Consider the following 22418-nt stretch of genomic DNA (forward strand, 5'->3'; position numbering starts at 1 on the left):
TGAGCTTTGTTGTGTGCGTATACACACGTGCGTGTACGTTCAGGTGAGGGGGGGGGGGCGTTTGTATTGTTTCCATTCGATATTTAATTGAAATAAACACCTTGTCTTTAAGCGTATTTTATTATTGCCAAAAATAGTCATGCCAAATTTAATGTATATTTTAACGTAGCTTGGCTTTAATCTCTCTCTTTCTCTCTCTCTCTCTCTCTCTCTCTCTCTCTCTCTCTCTCTCTCTCTCTCTATATATATATATATATATATATATATATATATATATATATATAGATATATATATATATATATATTATCACTGGCTAAATATGAAAATAGTACTTTTGAAAATGTACAACTATTTACAAAATGACAAACATGCAGATAAAACCATGGTGAAGTATTGTTTTTAAATTAGCAAAAACCAGTCGCATTTCAAATGCCAAGGTCTGAAGAAGTTACTTAAACATTGCTGGTATTGTATGGGTTGCTGTTTTACTGACATGTGTATAAAACCCAACCCATGAGACAGTGTTTGATGCTCCACTGCTCAGGGTTAGTGGTCCTTCTGAGACCATACACTCGCAAGGAAGTGTTTTGCCAGGAGCACGTGACAAAAGTTCGCGGAATCGCAAAATCATACCTTAAAGCTGCACTCTCACAGATTGAACGTTTGGACGACTTTTTTTGTCTTGGAACGAGCCAATATATGCGAAAATGCATGGAAACCAGTGATATAAGACTGCTGACAAAGTTCAAAAATTGATGTTTTATGCATTTTTCTTAAACCGTTAGTAACGCTTTGGGCCATAAAACATTAATTAAATATGAAAATCTGCGATCTGATCTTTTCCCAGTTGTCTTATATCACTAGTTTGCAGATATTAGGCAAACATTGGCTCATTCCAAGACAAAAAATAAAATAAAAATGTCAAAACGGTAAATCTGTGAGAGTGCAGCTTTAATATTGTGTAAGATTAGTGACTGAAAGTCCATGTCTTATGGTTTTACAAGAAAAAGGAATAAAAGAAATGATTGAAATGATTAAATAACATATTTTTGAGAAAGTTTCTGTAAATGGTGTTAACACATAGGAGAAGGAGACCGTTCTCAAATGGCCATCTCAAAGCACAGTTATATAGAAAATCTAACTAGCTTGTCAAAAGAATGACCGACCATTGGCGACCATCCAAAAATTTGACTTTTCCGATCACTTCTTTTCAATAAATACTAAAGCTACTAACGCATTGTCTGAATTATTTTGCGTCTACATGTGGAAAGAAATGTTGCCATTTTGAACATGAGATATATGAATGTATACATACAGATAGGGACATTAAACACATTGTGGATTTCATTTCCATAGGGGGTGAATGAATATGCAAATTAAAAAAGTACGAAACGTCTTAAGGTATTCAATGCACAACTTAGCTTGACATTTCATAAAGTCATTGTCAATAATAAAACTTTGATGCATGGTTACCCCATATAAGTTCGATACTAATTGAATGACTAATGCTCGCTGATTCCCTATACCTGAGGGTCCAACGTAAATTATTTTTGCGGAATTTTAAGTGAGGGACATGTTCGATGCGGAACAAAATGGCGGATTATTTGAGTATGTTGGTGTGTTCGAAGGATATTTTGACCTGGTAAGTAAGTTAATATCACTTTTATCTCAAAATAAATACGCCTTCCCGAAGGCAAAAGTGAAAACTCCTCTCGGAATGAACCTATAATTCAAGACGCCTTAACAAAACAAGTTATTGAATGTATGAGCTCAACAATTGTTTGTTTGCAAAGTGAAAATAGAAAAATGCGTGACTTGAAACTGTTTTTAGTATAAAAATACCGTTGTCGGACCTATTTAGCTGAATGTTATCGATTTCTTTCCATCATTTTTTTACGACGTCTTGTGTACTGTATGGCCAATATTGTTATGTTTAAACACCTTTTATGTTTGTCGTGGAAGTTTTATGCAGTTTTTGTTCGCTACAGAATCAGAATAAGCGTGCTTTAACATCAGTATAATTAAGACACGAGCTGTAACACGTGGTCATAAGTATAGCAAAAGGCAATAATGTGTTACCCAATACGAACGTCTCGCGTTTTTGTTATGCACAATTACCTACCAGAGACACTTGTATTCTATTCTAGATCTTCATAAAATCTGTGCTTTCTAAAAGCATACAGGTGTTCAATATATTTAATTTTTCGCATAAACCATGTTTTCAAGAGAGCTGGTCAGGTATTAAATTTGATAGTTACAATCGTTCAGTTTATACATTCCATAACTTTTTGGTTAAAGTTTCTAGAAACAAAGGTTAAAAAACCGGAAGGAGCTAACACGTCGGGCCTCCGGGTAGGGTAGGCGTATTTATATTGAAATAAAAGAGAAATAAACTTACTCACCAGGTCAAAATATCCTTCGAACACACCAAAATGTTTTTGAGTAGAAAAACAATCGATAACCCCCACTCCGAAGAAATATGGCTAAACCTGGTGCGATTTCAGAATTGTTGATAAATGGCTCATTTTCAGAGAAAAATATAAGTTATTTCTACTTTAAAAATTCATTTGAACTCAAACTATCTATTGTATGATAAACAATTGTTATGAATTGCTTACCAATGGTTTTACAGGGTGAGCAAATATATGTACGGGCGAAAAAATGGTCCCTTACTAGTTTACCTTTAATATATGTTTTCTCTCCACATAAAACCCTTTAAATGATACCGAAGTAATGCTGCCGTCCAGACATCTTAATTTCACATAGTTGTACACTGGATACCTTACATTGGGATAATAAATTACCATTGACATTTTATAAAGTGAATATAATACCATTGGGAACTAGTCAATAAGTTGGTAAATTCCATGGTTAGAATACATCAGTGGAAACTAGTAATTTAGTTGGCATATTCCAAGGTTAGAATACACCAGTTGAAACTAGTCACTGAGTTGGTATATTCCATGGTTAGAATACACCAGTAGAAACTAGTCACTAAGTTGGTATATTCCATGGTTAGAATAAACCAGTGGAAACTAGTAATTTAGTTGGCATATTCCAAGGTTAGTTTACACCAGTTGAAACTAGTCACTGAGTTGGTATATTTCATGGTTAGAATACACCAGTGGAAACTAGTCACTAAGTTGGTATATTCCATGGTTAGAATACACCAGTAGAAACTAGTCACTAAGTTGGTATATTCCATGGTTAGAATACACCAGTTGAAACTAGTCATAAGTTGGTAAATTCCAAGGTTAAAATACACCAGTGGAAACTAGTCACTGAGTTGGTATATTCCATGGTTAGAATACACCAGTTGAAACTAGTCATAAGTTGGTAAATTCCAAGGTTAAAATACACCAGTGGAAACTAGTCACTGAGTTGGTATATTCCATGGTTAGAATACACCAGTGGAAACTAGTCACTGAGTTGGTATATTCCATGGTTAGAATACACCAGTGGAAACTAGTCACTGAGTTGGTATACTCCATGGTTAGAATACACCAGTGGAAACTAGTCACTGAGTTGGTATATTCCATGGTTAGAATACACCAGTGGAAACTCGTCACTAAGTTGGTATATTCCATGGTTAGAATACACCAGTGAAAACCAGTAACTGGGTTGGTATTTTCAGTGGTTAGAATACACAAGTGGCAGTTCTAACATGCCATGGAACGATCGAGTACATCTATACAAATATGGCACGAATATTAAGTTAAACGTAAGATATGGTTTTTAACACTTATACGCTTGGGAAAATTGATACAGTTCTTTTCTTCAGCAGATGATGATGGATTTTCACCTTCTATACCAATCCAATGTCTCGCCGACGCCGTGAATTTGCAAAAGAACATTCTGAAGAAAATGAAGAGTATTTTAAACGTCGTATTATATACACCAAGTATACGGTAACATTATATAGAGTTTCTGACCAACTTCGCGTGATTTGTTTTGCTTGGGCAAAGTCGCTTTGATTGAACGATTCAATTTATATCTACACATTAAAAACATAAACATTCAGGATGGCGGGAAGTTCTATATTAAGATGGCACCTCTCTCCTAGCAAAGTTACGTGGACACAATATTGATGTTCGGAGTCAGACAGAACACGATGTTAAACATGCATGTTAAGCAGTTGTGTATCAGGATCTATATTATGTTGTTATTTTTTGTCTCAAATACTGGTCCATATCAAAGGAACGGGTGCGAGATTGATATCGGTCCATACCAAAGGAACGGGTGCGAGATTGCTATCGGTCCATACCAAAGAAACGGGTGCGAGATTGATATCGGTCCATATCAAAGAAACGGGTGCGAGATTGATATCGGTCCATATCAAAGGAACGGGTGCGAGATTGATATCGGTCCATACCGAGGGAACGGGCTCAAGATTGATGAACGGGCTCAAGATTGATATCTGTCCATATCGAGGGAACTGGCTCAAGATTGATATCGGTCAATACCGAGGGAATGGGTGCGAGATTGATATCGGTCCATACCGGAAACGGGCGCGAGATTGATATCGGTCCATACCGAGTGAACGGGTGCCAGATTGATACCGGTCCATACCGAGGGAACGGGTGCGTGATTGATATCGGTCAATACCGAGGGAACGGGCTCTGGATGATATCGGTCCATACCGAAGGAACGGGCGCGTGATTGATATCGGTCCATACCGAGGGAACGTTGCGAGATTGATATCGGTCCATATCGAGGGAACGGGCGCGAAAATGATATCGGTCAATACCGAGGGAACGGGCGCAAGATTGATATTGGTCCATACCGAGGAACGGGCGCAAGATTGATATCTGTCGATACTAAGGGAACGGGAGCAAATTTGACATCGGTTCAAACCGAGGGAACGGGCTCGAGATTGATATCGGTCCATACCGATCGAACGGGCGCGTGCTTGATATCGGTCCATACCGAGGGAACGGGCGCAAGATTGATATCGGTCCATACCGAGGGAACGATGGCGAGATTAATATCGGTCCATACCGAGTGAACGGGCGCGAGATTGATATCGGTCCATACCGAGGGAACGGGCGCAAGATTGATATCTGTCCATACCTAGGGAACGGGCGCAAGATTGATATCGGTTCTTACCGAGGGAACGGGCTCGAGATTGATATCGGTCCATATCGAGGGAACGGGCGTGAGATTGATATCGGTCAATACCAAAGGAACGGGCGCAAAATCGATTTAGGTCCATACCGAGGAAACGTGCTCGAGATTGATATCGGTTTATACCAAAGGAACGGATGCAAGATTTATATCGGTCCATACCGAGGGAACGGTCTCGAGATTGATATCGGTCCATACTGAGGGGACGTGCGCGTGATTGATATCGGTCAATAACAAAGGAACGGGTGCAAGATACATATCGGTCCATACCGAGGGCACGGGCTCGAACTTGATATCGGTCCTTATCGAGGGAACGGGATCGATATTGATATCGGTCCGTACCGGGAGAACGGGATCGAGATTGATATCGGTCAATACCAAAGGAACGGGCGCAAGATCGATTTAGGTCCATGCCGAGGGAACGGGATCGAGATTGATATCGGTCAATACCGATGAACGGGCGCAAGATTGATATCTGTCGATACTAAGGGAACGGGAGCAAATTTGACATCGGTTCATACCGAGGGAACGGGCTCGAGATTGATATCGGTCCATACCGATGGAACGGGCGCGTGATTGATATCGGTCCATACCGAGGGAACGGGCGCAAGATTGATATCGGTCCATACCGAGGGAACGAGTGCGAGATTAATATCGGTCCATACCGAGTGAACGGGCGCGAGATTGATATCGGTCCATACCGAGGGAACAGGCCCAAGATTGATATCTGTCCATACCTAGGGAACGGGCGCAAGATTGATATCGGTTCTTACCGAGGGAACGGGCTCGAGATTGATATCGGTCCATATCGAGGGAACGGGCGTGAGATTGATATCGGTCAATACCAAAGGAACGGGCGCAAAATCGATTTAGGTCCATACCGAGGGAACGGGATCGAGATTGATATCGGTCCATACCGAGGAAACGTGCTCGAGATTAATATCGGTTCATACCAAAGGAACGGATGCAAGATTTATATCAGTCCATACCGAGGGAACGGTCTCGAGATTGATATCGGTCCATACCGAGGGGACGTGCGCGTGATTGATATCGGTCAATACCAAAGGAACGGGTGCAAGATACATATCGGTCCATACCGAGGGAACGGGCTCGAACTTGATATCGGTCCATATCGAGGGAACGGGATCGATATTGATATCGGTCAATACCAAAGGAACGGGCGCAAGATCGTTTTAGGTCCATACCGAGGGAACGGGATCGAGATTGATATCGGTCCATACCGATGAACGGGCGCAAGATTGATATCTGTCGATACTAAGGGAACGGGAGCAAATTTGACATCGGTTCATACCGAGGGAACGGGCTCGAGATTGATATCGTCCATACCGAGAGAACGGGATCGAGATTGATATCGGTCAATACCAAAGGAACGGGCGCAAGATCGATTTATGTCCATACCGAGGGAACGGGATCGAGATTGATATCGGTCAATACGAAAGGAACGAGTGCACGATTGATATCGATCCATAACGAGGGAACGGGCTTGATATTGATATCGGTTCATACAAAAGGAACGGACGCAATATTGATATCGGTCCATACCGAGGGAACGGGATCGATATTGATATCGGTCAATACGGAGGTTTCGGACGCGAAATTAAAATCGGTTAGTACCGAGGGAACGGGCGCGAATTCGCAGCTTTATTCACGAATCGAACTTTACACTAAGGTGGCCAAATCGGTCAGAGATGATCACAAGCAAAAGTTAGCTATGAGAGTAGATATTTACTTACCGATAAGCCATCTTTGGGTTTAATCAATTAGTATGACATACACGAATATATATATGTGTGCACTTACGGGTGGGGGCGTCATGTGTTAGGATCCAGCGGGGGTCCTCCATGGGTGGTGAGCCGTTTTTACACAGGTCTTTGGCGATAGCTCCCCAGGGAAGTCCGTTGGGACCGTAATGACTATATATGCTCATTCGCAAGTTGGAACTGGAATAAAAGAGCCGCAATATTAGCCAGTAATCAAAATGACGACATCGTTAAAACAGTATCATGATTTCTAGGCTGCTTTCCATTGTGTTATAATATAGTTTTGTCTAATGGCTATGGTTGTATGGTACATTTAATGTTCAAAGGTTCCATGCGAACAATGCAATTTTATCGGTACAAAATTCACTACAATCCTAAATGTTCAGACACCCATGATGACATTGGTTACTACATCTTTTCCGTCCTTGCATAATACAGGTTTGTTTAAGTCGCTTTTGTTTTATACCTTATTTAATAACTAGCCAACTGTTGTTGGCGATAAAATATGTTACTCTAAAATTTTACTACATGTATTAACTTCGTAGTTGGTTCGGAAATATCTGTCCACAGACGTACTCTGAATCGCATTTTTATTGAATGTGCCATATTGTACCAGTGTGAGGTTGTGTAGCCGTAAACAAGTTAAAAACCTAGTCAACTCCTGTTCGTTGACCGTTCAAAAGCAGATACCCGAACATTTAATAAATAAGATACTTTGAAGCATGTGAAGTCTGTCAGGACCGTGCGGACGTCGTGTTTTTATCTCGTTTATAATATGTAAGGGCTTGCCGACGTCGTGTTTCTCTCGTTTAGTGTCTGTACGTATTTGCTGACGTCATGTTTCTCTCATTTAGTGGCTGTTAGGACCTTGTCCTTGCGGACGTCGTGTTTCTCTCGTTTAGTGTATTTTTGGACCTTGCGGGCGTCGCGTTTCTCTCATTTAGTGTTATGTTAGGACCTAGCGGACGTCGTATTTCTCTCATTTAGTGTATGTTAGGACCTTGTTTTTGCGGACGTCATGTTCCTCTCGTTTTGTGACTGTTAGGACCTTGTTGACGTCGTGTTTCTCTCATTTAGTGTATGTTAGGACCTTGCGGACGTCGTTTTTCTCTCATTTAGTGTATGTTAGGACCTAGCGGACGTCTTTGTTATTCTCGTAAAGTGTATGTTAGGGCCTAGCGGACGTCGTATTTCTCTCGTTAAGTGTATGTTAGGACCTAGCGGACGTCGTATTTCTCTCGTTTTGTGTATGTAAGGACCTTGCCGACGTCGTGTTTCTCTCGTTAAGTGTATGTTAGGACCTCGCCGACGTCTTGTTACTCTCATTTAGTGTATGTGAGGACCTAGCGGACGTCGTGTTTCTCTCGTTAAGTGTATGTTAGGACCTTGCCGACGTCTTGTTACTCTCATTTAAGTATTTGTTAGGACCTTGCCTATGTCGTGTTTCTCTCATTAAGTGTATGTAAGGACCTAGCGGACGTCGTGTTACTCTCGTTTATAATATGTAAGGACCTTGCCGACGTCGTGTTTCTCTCATTTAGTGTACGTTAGGAACTTGCGGACGTCATGTTTCATATGTTTCTCTCGTTTAGTGTATGTTAAGACCTTGCGGACGTCGTGTTAATCTCGTTTACTGTCTGTTTGGACCTTGTCTTTGCAGACGTCGTGTTACTCTCGTTTACTGCTAGTAAGGACCTTGCCCTTGCGGACGTCGTGTTTCTCTCGTTTACTGTCTCTTCGGACCTTGTCCTTGCGGACGTCTTGCGGACGTCGTGTTACTCTCGTTTACTGTCTCTGCGGACCTTGTCCTTGCGGACGTCTTGTTTCTCACGTTTATAATATGTTAGGACCTTGCGGACGTCGTGTTTCACTCGGTTACTGCCTGTTAGGACTTGTCCTTGCGGACGACTTGTTTCTCACGTTTATAATGTGTTAGGACCTTGCGGACGTCGTGTTACTCTCGTTTACTGTCTCTGCGGACCTTGCCCTTATGGACGTCTTGTTTCTCACGTTTATAATATGTTAAAACCTTGCGGACGTCGCGTTTCACTCGTTTACTGCCTGTAAGGAACTTGCAGACGTCGTGTTTCACTCGGTTACTTCCTGTTAGGACATGCGGACGTCGTGTTTCTCTCGTTTACAGTATGTTAGGACTTGTCCTTGCGAACGTCATGTTTCTCTCGTTTTGTGTCCGTTAGGTCCGTGCGAACGTCATGTTTCTCTCGTTTTGTGTCTTTTAGGACCTTGCAGACGTCATGTTTCTCTCGTTTTTTGTTGTCTTTTAGGACTTTGCAGACGTCATGTTTCTCTCGTTTGTTGTCTTTTAGGACCTTGCAGACGTCATGTTTCTCTCGTTTTGTGTGTGTTAGGACACTGCGGACGTCATGTTTCTCTCGTTTTGTGTCTGTTAGGACCTTGTTAACGTCGCGTTACTATCGGTTGTTGTATGTTAGGACCTTGCGGACGTCGTGATTCTCTCGTTTAATGTGTGTTAGGACCTTGCGGTATTTTGTACTTTTGTGTCGCGTCTTGTATTGCTGCCTTTTAGTGTTGTCTTGTATTGTTTTTGTTAGTTGTCATTATGTTTATTGTGTTGTTGCCATGTATCTTGTTGTAATTTGTTATTTTTATCATTCCTTGTATTGTTGTTTTGTATCTTTTGAAGTTATCCTGTATCTTGCATTCCTGTTTTCTATCTTGTATTGTTGTCTTGTACTGTTTTCATGTATATTGTAACGTTATCTGGTATCTTGTCTGGTCATCATATGTATTGTATTGTTGGCTCGTTCCTTGTATAGTTGTCATGTATCTTGTATCGTTGTCTTGTATCTTTTAATGTTGTCCTGTATCTTGTATCGCTGTTTTCTATCTTTTATTGTTGTCTTGTATTGTTGTCACGTATATTGAATCGTTGTATTGTATCTTGTCTTGTTATCATATATCTTGTTTTGTTGGCTCCTTCCTTGTATAGTTGTCATGTATCTTGTATCGTTGTCTTGTATCGTTTAATGTTGTCCTGTATCTTGTATTGTAGTATTGCATCTTTGGTCTCAATTCCTCCATGCAAGTACTCAATATATGCCTTCTATTTATATATGATGGTGAAAATGTCATGCATTGTACTCACCTGCAAACTTCGCGGGTTTTTTCAAAGATAATGTTTTTTGATGGGCAGTAAAAGTTGATGTGGTATTTCTCAGGACATGATGAAAATATCGTTCCAGTAAAGTTCTCTAAAATGTAAAAAGTGACGTTTTTACATATCAAATGTTTCTTATTATTGAAAGAGTGCTTAGCGTGCAATTGTTGATTTTCTAAACACTTTAATATATGCGTTCATTTCAATGTATTGATCCAATTAATCTAGAGTCCGCAAAAATATAATTGTTCGTTAATCTTAGTAAACCAATATTCACAGTGTGTATACCACTTGATAAATTACGTCATAAATGCTACGTTGGCAGGCAATATATTGCTTAAAATGAACACATAAATCAAGGTAACTGTTCCTTTTCTACACCATTTTAAATGAAAAAAGGGCAGTCTATGCCGCTTAAAGAGCCCCGCCTTATTTTTATAACCTGAGTTTGATAAGGTGATTAGTTTCCACAAACACTTCGACAAACCTGTCTCCAAAATATAATAAGGTTTGTCGAAGTGTTTTAAGACACTAAACTCTCAATCAAACTCTGGTAAAAGACTGAGGGCGGGGCTCCGCGGCTTAGACTGCCTTATGTTTTATTTTAAATGGTGAAGAAAAAGTGAAGTTATCTTTGTTTAAAGTCATAATTCGAATAAAAATGTTGCCTTCCGACGTAATATTTATGACGCAATTTATCACGTGGTATACACACACTGATATTGGGTTCGATAAAAAAGGCAACTGTTCCAACTGAGCTGACTATGAGCCGAATACCACAAACTGACAACGTTACATACGTATGTATTGCAGAAATGTAGTACTTGGAACAATTTAAAACAAAATATAAAACCGCTCGTTTTAATTTCATGTATAGGAAGAATGAATACTGTGATGGTATCCAGTAGGAATCACATTACAGACACTACATTTTAAGAAAGTTGCCTTTCTTTTATACATTTTCTATGAAATGGTGACGTCACATCCGGTTAGATGACATCATATTTTTTTAAATACGTTCATGACGTCAATTCCTGTTTAGATACAGCATGCGACAAACTTTATAAGAATATTTTTCATGATTTCAAGCACAGTTGCTTGATTTTTGGATATTAAAAGTTATAATAGACAGTGAATGTTTTGTGGCCATGCTCGATGTCCATTCCATCCACAAAATAATGATGAATTATGCAATAGAAAAATACGTACCTTATACTGGTACAAATAAATGAGAGAAGTGACTCACACTGGCAGTTGAGTTTGAAAATCCGGTGCCAGTGGTGACTCACAACAAGTATTCACACATGACTTCTATTACCTGGTGTAGGAAAGACCGACAAGAATGTAAACCTCAAGTCTGTATAGCCTGCGACTGCACGTAGCTCGAGGTAATTCTTTATGCAACTGCCGTCGGAAGGATTGCTGAACGGGAAACAGCAGCACGATAAGAAGTTTCCTTCACAGAAATCGGAACACCCTGGCCATTATCCATCAAAAACAATCTCGAATGCATGCCAGTGTATTAGGTGAAGTAGTTCGTCAAATTAATTATCATAATATTAATTAATTGTAATGTATTAACGCGCTATTTGTATCACTTAAGTCAAAATGATTCCCAGTAAAGTGTATTATTGCATAAATAACTAAAATTCCTAAGAGTAAAGTCTTAAGTTTAACTGCTTAATTGAAATTACTACGCGATCTACTTAAAGCGTAGTTAAATGTAAAGACGTCTAACATTCATTGTATACCACCCATATACATCCGAGGTTGTTATGTTTATGGAAAATATCCGAAGTATTCCGATTGCCTTTACACCAATTAGCAATATGTCACCAGTGATTTTTTTGGTGCAATTTACTGCCCTTGCGAAAAACTGTCCATTTTTCCCAAATTTTTATAATTGTTCCCCAATTTGATAAATGCAGATTACGTAAATGAATAAAAAAACAATAAATTCTTGAAACATAAACAAAATCTTTACAAGACTAGCTATTTCACAGCATAATGTTTGCATTAAAACATGTATATACATTATATTAGCTATTTCGGCCGGATTTTGTATTTTTCCCTCTTTTTTTCCCAATAAGCAAGGCACAGGCGGTAAATTTAATTCCAAAAAAAAAAATCACTGGTCACAAGCAGCTGGAAAAAGTGAAAGAAGCGAATATGCCTTCAGAACATTGTCAGAATCAATATCGTTTAAGTATAATCAGTGTTTGTCCTACATTTTCAGCCAATCATGGAGGCTTGGTTATTCAAATGTTTACTTTCTAATTGTGAAGAAACGTGGTTTTTTTTTGTTGTTTTTTAATACGATCCTTCATGTTTAATTTAATTGCTATAACTGCGCTTGCGCCTATAACCAAGCCTATTGTTTGCAAAGGCACAATTTCAGTGTCAACGCTGGTTTAAAACACGTCACAATATATGGGGGGGGGGGGGGGGTCGTTAGTTATTTTTCCCAAACAAACTCAAACGTGGTGTAAATGAAACTATGTAACACGCAAACTAGCTGTTCAAGAAAAGTACACGACCAATGCTTTACACAAGTCAACTATCAATATGCAGAAAATGATTCATGTTGATTTACATTTTGATCATGTATAATAACTGCTTGAAGGAAGGAGCAGTTTTTCGCGTACTAGATGAGATCGGTCATTTCGCTACAGGCTCACAGTTTAATTTTTTGAAGCTGGTGCATTTTTGAAGTCTATCCCTGTATAGTGCATGCATTGTTTATTGGAAAGTTATATTTGTATTTAAACTCTATAATTCAATTCAATTTAACAAAAAATATTCCGAAAAACATGTCCATAATAACAAGAATGCAATATAAAATTTAAACCAAGGCAAGGCAATACATCATTTTCAAATCAATATTGTTAATTCATACAATATCTCCTATTATTTGAACACGAATACAATGAAATTTAATATTTAAATATAAGAAAGCCCGTTAATCCAAAAAAATTAAAAACGTTTGTTATTTTTTGCCCGTAAAAAATGTGAGCTTTGCCGCTTTTCTTCACGGGTGGCAGCCCCTATAAAACAACTTTCAATACAACATTACTGACCCAACATTGATCTATCAAAATACGTACTATCCTGCGTAGTCATTGATATATCCCGAGGAGTTAAACTTCCAGTTGATGACCACTTTGCGCAAGATCGGAAGTGGTGGTGCGGGGGACCGGTCATAGATTTCATAGTAGTTCCGGGAAACATTACTCCCGTTCATTATCTATAAAACGAGAAAGAAAAACTAGTTTTATAAAACTAATAGTTATTATAACATCAATCATTCTAAGCTTAAATTATAATCTTAGATTTATTAATATTACGGCCGGTATGCCCGACGCCCATCGGCGGAGCAAAACAATGATGCATAAGGAATTGATAAACCAGGCTGTGTTAAACATCCGCTTCAAATAAACACTGGTAAACCTTATTGGGTTTTATTGTTGGATTCGTTTTAAGGCAATTGAATTTGCCAAGAATTTACAATAAATTCGGCGTACGAAAACTCTACAAAACTTACAGTATTTTTGAGGTCATCAAACGTGAGGGGGTGCTTTGGCCAGGGTACGGGTTTGTTCCCAACTGCCGAGCGGTAGCAGTGGTCACCCGCAGCTTCAGCGCAACCCGATACGACAAGCGCCAAAACACCTAAATGAATGGATAGAAATGTTTATAGATTTAAAAATGTATGATAATAAATGTGGCAGTAGCAATGGTAATCAACTGAGTTGCCACAAAAAGGGCAACCACGCATAAATTGCAAACTGAAATAAAATGACAAAGAAAAACATATTGCAAAGTTTGTGAGACCGCGAGAAAACCGGGAGTTCAATATATAAACGAAAGCCAAAACCAGTAGAACACCACATACTGTAGCCGATAAACACCAATGAGGTTAAGTTAAACAACAACAACAACAACAACAACAAGTTAGTTTAAGTGGTAGAAAATTGTCAGTTGTTTTGTGCTACACAGTGTACATCTAATACACGTCGTATATTTTGACTTTTATAAAAAAAATCATTTGATTTGCTTTCAAAACAATCACTAAATTATTACCGATATAGAAATGAAGAATTGCTCCATGGTTTTACTTTTTGCGGGTATTTCTTAACTACTTTAATACGGATCCATGGGTTGAAACCGCAATACTTTTATAATATGGTATTCAATATATAGCATTACACACAGGTTTTTATTCGTTTTACGATTAACATATTCTATTTCTCTCCTTTCAAATGATACCGAAGTTTTATGGAGTCACCAGACATCTATAACTTCACCATTGCATACATATGATACCGAAATAAGAAGCCTTTATTCAAATGTAGGCAAACATACAGCGTACAGTAATACATGTGTGTATCGTTGATGGGGAAAAGGTGGTATTTTAATAACCGTACACGAGACCACAAACACGTACCCTGCTAGTTATTGTATTCAGTGTACTTTTACTAGCACAGACAGGTCGTTGACACTCAGAATGAATGTATCCGATTACGTACGACCTCAATTTGAAACAAATATAAAGTCAATGTTGCATATTTTGGAACATGTGAAGACAAACTACTGATGGGCGAAAAGCCGGAACGTTAATACATATAAGAAGTATGAGAGAACCTTAATAAAACAGAAGATAAAAGTTTTATTTCAGTTTAAACAATAAACATAATTATGTGCAATGCAGTAGATAAAAATGACCATTGCCCATTGAGATGAAACGTGTTCATATATACATGGCGATCGACGAGTCAATACATGAAACGAAATAATTTTTTCTTGACATTTTGATCAGCGTTTAGTCAAAATTTCACTAAAGCTGGTAATGAGAATACAATGCAAGCTACGGAGAGGGGCATCACGAATTTAAGATCCTGACCGAACAGACATTAGACAAGGGAACAACAGAAGCTTGATGAAAGGAGCTCATATTTAACCATTGAATCAGCAAAATAAATCATAAATTTTACACATACTTCGATATTTATAACATATATATAATGCATTGCCATAGACATAAAATGAGATTTGACGAAACTAAAAAGTACTCTAAGCTGTAATCAGAACCTCTATGAACCTATCTGTACCTCTCTGAATCTCTCTGAACCATCTTGAACCTCTCTGAATCTCCCCGAATCTCTCTGAACCATCTTGAACCTCTATGAATCTCTCTGAATCTCTCTGAACCATCTTGAACCTCTCTGAATCTCCCTGAATCTCTCTGAACCATCTTGAACCTCTCTGAATCTCCATGAATTTCTCTAAACCATCTTGAACCTCTCTGAATCTCTCTGAACCATCTTGAATATCTCTGAACCTCTCTGAACCATCTTGAACCTATGAATCTCCCTGAACCATCTTGAATATCTCTGAACCTCTCTAAAAACCATCTTGAACCTCTCTGAAACTCTCTGAATCTCTCTGAACCATCTTGAACCACTCTGAACCATCTTGAACCTCTCTGAATCTCTCTGAACCATCTTAAACCTCTCTGAATCCCTCTGAACCTCTCTGAACCATATTGAACCTCTCTGAGTCTCTCTGAATCTCTCTGAACAATCTTGAATCTCCCTGATAACAGTATAGAGTACTTTTGAATGTTGTCAAATCTCATTTTATTTTGATAGCAATATACCGTAATCCCGTAAAACGGCAACACATTCGCTCATTTTTCGTCATTAGGCATCCATGGATTATAAGTATCTTCCATGGCCGAGAGTGTAAGATAGGTTCATTCCGACCCGAGGGTAGGGTGTTTTGCGGAAACGAGGGTGCTATCATTGATGTGTGTGAACAGTTAATATCTGAATGAGAATTTCTTAAAGAATGTATAAACTGTTTCAACGAATGAGCTTGTCCCTTTCGTTTCTTGGCCCAGTGCCATAAAACAAAAACAATAAGTGTAGTTTATGACTTGAAATGAACCAAATGTTCGTAATGGTCAATAACCGTTCTGCAAAGACTCGTATACCCATAAATTTAAAAACCGTATCAAATAAATCTGTTCACCCGTAATGATTACAATTTTGTTCGACTTTTTGACTATATAGAAAATGTATACATTAACATGCAGTTCGTTGACCTGTAAACGTGTCTCTGTATTTCTCAAACTAAAACATTAATACTTAATATTCAATGGCATTGTTAAGAATATTTTAACATGACGTCATATCCGATATCGTTTGTTTAATATGTTGTCATGGCTATGGACATTTCTATTGAATTATTTATTTAAATGGACGCAGTTACTTTTCACTTTTGTATTGCAAATACATATAACCTTTTTTACAGTCAATGATCTGCCAAAATACAGAAATCTTAAATTTAGTTTACATTTGATAAATACATGTCGTTTCAAACAATGCATGAGGGTGTTTGGCTTTTTACGCTTGTGTTGCATTGTCTTGTAAGTAAACACGATTAAGAAGAAGTTTCGATCGCAAAACCCAATGATGAATGTGCTCGAAGATTTCGACCGCAAAACTCAATGATGAATGTGCTCGAAGATTTCGACCGCAAAACTCAATTATGAATGTGCTCGAAGATTTCGACCGCAAAACTCAATGATGAATGTGCTCGAAGATTTCGACCGCAAAACTCAATGATGAATGTGCTCGAAGGTTTCGACCGCAAAACCCAATGATGAATGTGCTCGACGATGATTATCATTTGGGTTTTCAATGTAAAGTATAAACTCGTGTTAAAAAAAACGCATTAATATAGTGATCAATACCAATAGTTTTATATACTACCAAATATGATAACATTTGTAGAACTATTCACCTCTCAAAATAACTTATGTACATAGAGAACTATCGATGTTGATATTCAAGGCTCTTGAGATAGAAAAAAACCCGTAGAATAAGTATCACGGATTATAGCTGAACTCTCCTTTCGCTGTATATGATGTAATTAATGAATCTGTGTTACATTTTATATGGTGGTATACTGGCGGATTTGTGCCATTTCTATTTTTCGCTGCGAAAATGTGTCAATGCGAAAATACGGGGAGGGGGTATATTTTAGTTTTAATATACGTCTAAACAATTCTTTTTGTCTTCCGGTGGGGGGGGGGCGTTAAACGGGGGTCCTGTGTGTTAGTGCTATGCGCTGGTGCACGTTAATTAACAAGGATAGCTCTAACCAGGGTTACATTATGTCTGTGCACTATGCTCCAAAACCCTAATATGACTAACGTTCGGGGTCCCATGCGGGTATAAATAAACTGAAAACCACCAAGACGGCATTTGACCAATCACAATCATTGATTTGTCTATTGCTTTTTTTTCTAACAACGAAACCTACAACAAAACATTTTGGTACCTTATTCAAATTAGTTTTCCCGTAGCAAAAGCTCTGCATCTTATGTGACCCAAGCGAGGTCAATCTATTGAAATAACTAATACAGGACATTGACCGCTTGCCCACAGGTCAGTTTAGACCGTTTATCTATATTGTCATTTAGTAACATACCCTGGTCAGAGAAGGTCGAATGAGGGTGTTGACACAACTTAAACTGTTTGTGTATTTGTTTGTTTGTTTATTATCTTATGACATTGAAGAGTTAAAACGTGTTAGAACTAATGAAAGCCTAACATTTGAATAATCATATCGATTGCGCAAAATACGTTTACTTATAAATCATTCTTGCTGGGAACAAACACTTGCGATATATTCCCACGTGTCCTTAAAGTCCCACTATGTTTTTGAGATGTAAGCTTATTTTTTTTGTATATACATGTATATCCAAACGACTTCTCTTAACTTCATTTTACATTTTTAAACCCAAAAATGCATTTATCGCAATTACAAAATGCAACGAAACTAAAAGTTACTTTTAGTTTAATCTAAATTTAGCGCGAACAACGTCATTACAAAATTTGCATATCACATCTCTCTCTGAAAACCTAAAATTGTATGTTCTTTATATACGAAAAGTTTTCCCGTTTATGCTTCTGAAAACACTTATTTCGTCATTATTTTTTTCTCTATTATATCGAAATTGCAGAGAAAATACTGCATAAAAAGTATGTTGGTTTTAGTGGGGTGCAAACCAACGCCGGTAAAGCCAAGAAAAATATCTCTTAATATCTCCACCTAAACCAGTAGACCACCAGGACTTTGAGCAAATATCAACATTTGCTGAAAAGTTCCAGCTTCTGAAATCTTAGTTTTGACACTCCGAATGATTTGCCACTCTTTATTTCGTAATACACATTTATTCGAGAATACGTGCACCAAATTTGTTTTAAAATAAACAGGAAAACAGGAGCTTAATTTCTTATAAATGTGAATTTCATTAAAAAAAATCACTATTTCTCTGGTTATTTTTAAGTCTATTTCGGCAACTACTCAGGTACTATTTGCAAAGTGCTATGCTCCGCCCACTTATCTACCTGATTAGCATATAATGAGTCAGTGATCCGGTTTGAAATTTCTTTGATATTTCCCAAACATTTCTTTTAACTAAAGCATCATGTAGACTGCGGGAATTAATCAGACATTATATGAGACCCTATCAAAGTTGTATGCTCACAATCTTTCTCTCTAATGATTTAATCCTAAGTGGTACTGAGGCTTAAAGAATTTGTCCTACTTTGTATATGGGTATTGAGTTTAACTAAGTACATTTTACAATTTCATATTTATGACCTGAATCAGAAATAGACTTCCTCATTTACCATTATAAAAGAGAGTATTTGACGATCTTAAAACGGTCCATAGTGTAGAATAATGTTCAATTTGAATTCAAATGGCAGTCATACTTATTAATTTATACGCAGTTTACTGACTATTATAGTTGAATTATCCTTTAAATTGCTAATAAAGTCATGATTGTGTCTTATAAACAATTGTGCCACTACATCAAACTATCGTTAATCATGACGAGTTTTTATAATGAAATACGAAAAAAGAAAGCGCAAGAAATATATAAATATTATTACATGAATATAAACATATGTTTAAACAACGGAATTCTATAATTATGTACTTTTATTTTTAATTTCCAAGCACTCTTTTTATTTTATTAGTTTCATTTGTTTCTCATCGATTACCTTACAATGAATATCAAAATATGATTAAATTTATTTATTTATTTACTAAAACATTCACACCGAAACAAGCTTAGGAAAGTTTGATTTCAAAACAAAAGCAAGCGCTCATATAACGCGCAACAACATAAACATATCGCAAAAGACGAAATCTAAACAAATATTATAACACTCAAAACATTCAAACATTAAAACTTACAAAATGCTGGCAGGTCATGCATGCCTATGATCCAAGTTATCAACTAAATAAGGTAGACTTTGAATGAGGCAATCTCTTTTAAAGGAACCGTAACGTAATACAGCAGTCACCAGTCTGTGACCAATATCTATAGTGTCATTGTACACTGTTCAAAATGTGTTGTGGGGCACTGTCTCGGTTTAACAGTCAGGATTTCTCCTTGATGCATGGATGGATATATTTATTTCGGCAAGGAGTGCATAACATAAACAATCAAAACATTTACAGTCAACATAAAACATATTCCATATAAATAATCCATGACATACACACCAACACCGAGAATAACACAAATAAGAGTCCCGGAGAACTGTCATTTTCAAGTTTTCATTCAAGATCGCTTGCTTATTGAATGAAAACTTGACCAATGATATTTGACATTATAAAATCTAATAAGCTAAGAATAGCATTAGCACTGTTTCGTTTGTCACCACTCGACCTCATGGTTGAGAAGGGGGACGATTTAACATCCATTGAGCAGACAGCACATGTACACACTGTAAAATGAACGTAACTCGTAACAACACGTTACATCTTGTATATTTAAGGAAGGAATTGAGGGAGTGATGTCATTATCGGGGTCTGAACGCAGTTGGGCTGGTTTAAGTGTGTGGAGTCGGAAGGACTTCTACGCTCACTTTTACCAGCCCAACTAATGAAAAAAATATAATAAAGGTATCATAAATCAACGCTTTCTAACATGTTGATTTAAGTTTTCGAGACCTGCTGACACTATACAAACAATAAAAAGATAAACAATTTTCGATTTACATGTATATTGTTATGTGATGAATCGCGATCCGAACATATCCGAAGACGTTGCGTTCATCGGAAAACATTCGCAACTGTAGAAAGGCAGTTCATTTAAGGATTGGAAGTTGAGGAGTAAATATTATGTAATGGTTAGTCTCAATCAAACCGAGGCTGCCTTTTCATACTTTGTGTATGTATGCTTCCTAAGTGTATCTCTTTCGTGATGAAATTATTCAACTAAAACACTAACTGTATTGTTAAACTAAAGATCTTGCTCAAAGGTGAAGTGGTATTCATCGTAAGTTTGCGAATATATGAAAAGTTGATGTCGGCTGGATGGACCGTTCTTTATTTTCTTAAGGTTGTACCCGTGTATTGATTACTTTAAAATCATGAACACCAGCTTGCCAATTGTAATAACAACATCGATGTGTCATGATTTACTATGAAATGTAAAATGCATATAGATTGTTGAATAAAAAAAAGTTTGAGGGAAAAAAAAAAAAGAAAAAAAAAACAAACATCGATGTGTTGTTTGTTGCTGACTATGTTCTGAAGGGTTTCCTTTAAAAGTCATCATGTAAGCTATTCGTCAGCTGCATTTAGCCTGGTGGTATGTGTATTCCGCAGGTTAATTAGCCACATACCCATTCAGAGGCATCGGGATAATCAAACTATGTAACTGGTTTGACTGATAAAAACAACAACAACAATTATATGTCTTACACAGTTGGAATATCCCATCTAAAATCTCAAATGAAACTAAAGGCTCAAGCTGCTTTTTTTATGTAACTGCACTGTTTAAGAAAATAAAATAACATGTTTGAAAGCTGTATGAGCTAATTTTGAACAGTATAGTCAGGTGAACGACCGACGAAGACGCCGCAATAGGTCGTATGATATGTTAAGTATACTTGTCGTGAACGATTTCAGTGTCGATAATGAAACATTCTTATCCGTCATTTCGATTTGTGGTAAATATATCAAACTTAAGACCGCTTTAAATTTAAGAAAAAAAACTGCAGTCAGTAAACAGGTGCAAAATGAAAACATGTGGTACAAATGCACCAGTATTAATATCTTATTACTTATTAGGTATGCATCGTTCAGAGTATCGTTTTGTGATTTTAAAGGTACTGTCTCATGTTTTGGACCAATTTTTTTTTTCCGAAATTGCATCTGAAAACACTTATAGTATCATTATTTTACTCTATCATATCGAAGTTGCTGAAAAAACAACAGTTATAGTATAAAAAGGTATTTTGGTTTTAGTGGGGTGCACAAAAACGCAGTAAAAGGAAGAAAAAATAGAAAACCGATGCCATCACCACTAGGCCACGAGGACTTATACGAAATAGATGGATATTTTGACCTTACAACATTACATTGATAAATGTCAATCAACCAAACACGCGACAACAAAGTCGTAGCCGTCAGTATCCCAGTTTAAACACGTCTAATTGTTTGCCCCACTTTATTTCGTCATACAAAAAAATGCATTTTACAAAAACATGAGCGAGTCCCATTCAGAGATTTATAACCATATACTTGTTCATGTTCAAGTGTTCGTAATGTTTACATTTAAACCCTGTTGAAATCTTATTTGTATTTCATGAAGCGCATACAAAATGCATGTGCATTTAGTCGTCAGTGGTAAAAAATAAGATCCTGTTTACAAGACAGAGGGATCCACGGGATCGGTACAACACACGCTAATACAGAGACGAACGTCATCACAAGAACATGAAGGCAATAAACGCATTATTATAGAACTATCAAAATATCGTTATCAGTACACGTTGTCACAGAAAACGTTGTAAGGAATCACTAAGTGGAGTGTCAACGGGATGTTTAAACCATTTTCGAGTGAGCTCATCTACAGAGGCGGTCGGAATGTTTACGATAACTATGTACGTGAAGTTAGCGGCTGAGCGGCTTTGCGGCCTAGCGGCGTTAAGTTAGCGGCCTAGCGGCGTGAAGTTAGCGGCCTAGTGGCCTGGCGGCCTAGCGGCGTGAAGTTGGCGGCCTAGCGGCCTTATTTTTCTCTCTATTTCAAAGCAATTGTTAATTAATGTGTTTTTTTAAACAATGATAAATCAAAGTTTTTTATTCATACAGTTACATAGCGGCCTTAAATTGTTTTCTATTCAGAACATTTTTCTATACGTTTTATTCTAAAACAATTATAAATTAACTGTTTTATGCACAAATTTTCACTTTGAAGCGTTTTTCAACTTTTTTCAAAAAAGTCGATCAAAGCACTTCAGCGGCGATATGTGAAAGTTAAAACATAATGATGTGTATGATT

At 37.5% G+C, this 22418-nt stretch overlaps 1 protein-coding gene across 1 annotated transcript; it reads right to left on the bottom strand.

Annotated features, from left to right (window-relative positions):
* Window positions 1–288: 288 nt before the first annotated feature.
* Window positions 289–19429, bottom strand: LOC128206351 (uncharacterized). Its single transcript, XM_052908742.1, has 7 exons — window positions 19319–19429; window positions 13587–13714; window positions 13150–13289; window positions 11364–11467; window positions 10034–10139; window positions 6947–7086; window positions 289–3856 (listed from the first exon to the last, which is right to left on the bottom strand). The coding sequence occupies exons 1-7, from the start codon at window positions 19338–19340 to the stop codon at window positions 3807–3809; spliced, it is 690 nt and encodes a 229-aa protein (XP_052764702.1). The 5' UTR covers window positions 19341–19429; the 3' UTR covers window positions 289–3806.
* Between the last annotated feature and the right edge of the window lie 2989 nt (window positions 19430–22418).

Source organism: Mya arenaria, chromosome 10 (assembly GCF_026914265.1).
Source record: "Mya arenaria isolate MELC-2E11 chromosome 10, ASM2691426v1".
Lineage (NCBI taxonomy): Eukaryota > Metazoa > Mollusca > Bivalvia > Myida > Myidae > Mya > Mya arenaria.

Excerpts from the sequence above, each read along its gene's own strand:
- LOC128206351 (XM_052908742.1), bottom strand. The coding sequence starts at position 19,340 with ATGCATGACCTGCCAGCATTTT. Across the intron at positions 11,468-13,149 it reads ATCAATGACTACGCAGGATA|CAATCCTTCCGACGGCAGTT; the intron begins GTACGTATTTTG and ends TTTCCCGTTCAG. Across the intron at positions 7,087-10,033 it reads AAAACCCGCGAAGTTTGCAG|TTCCAACTTGCGAATGAGCA; the intron begins GTGAGTACAATG and ends CTTTTATTCCAG.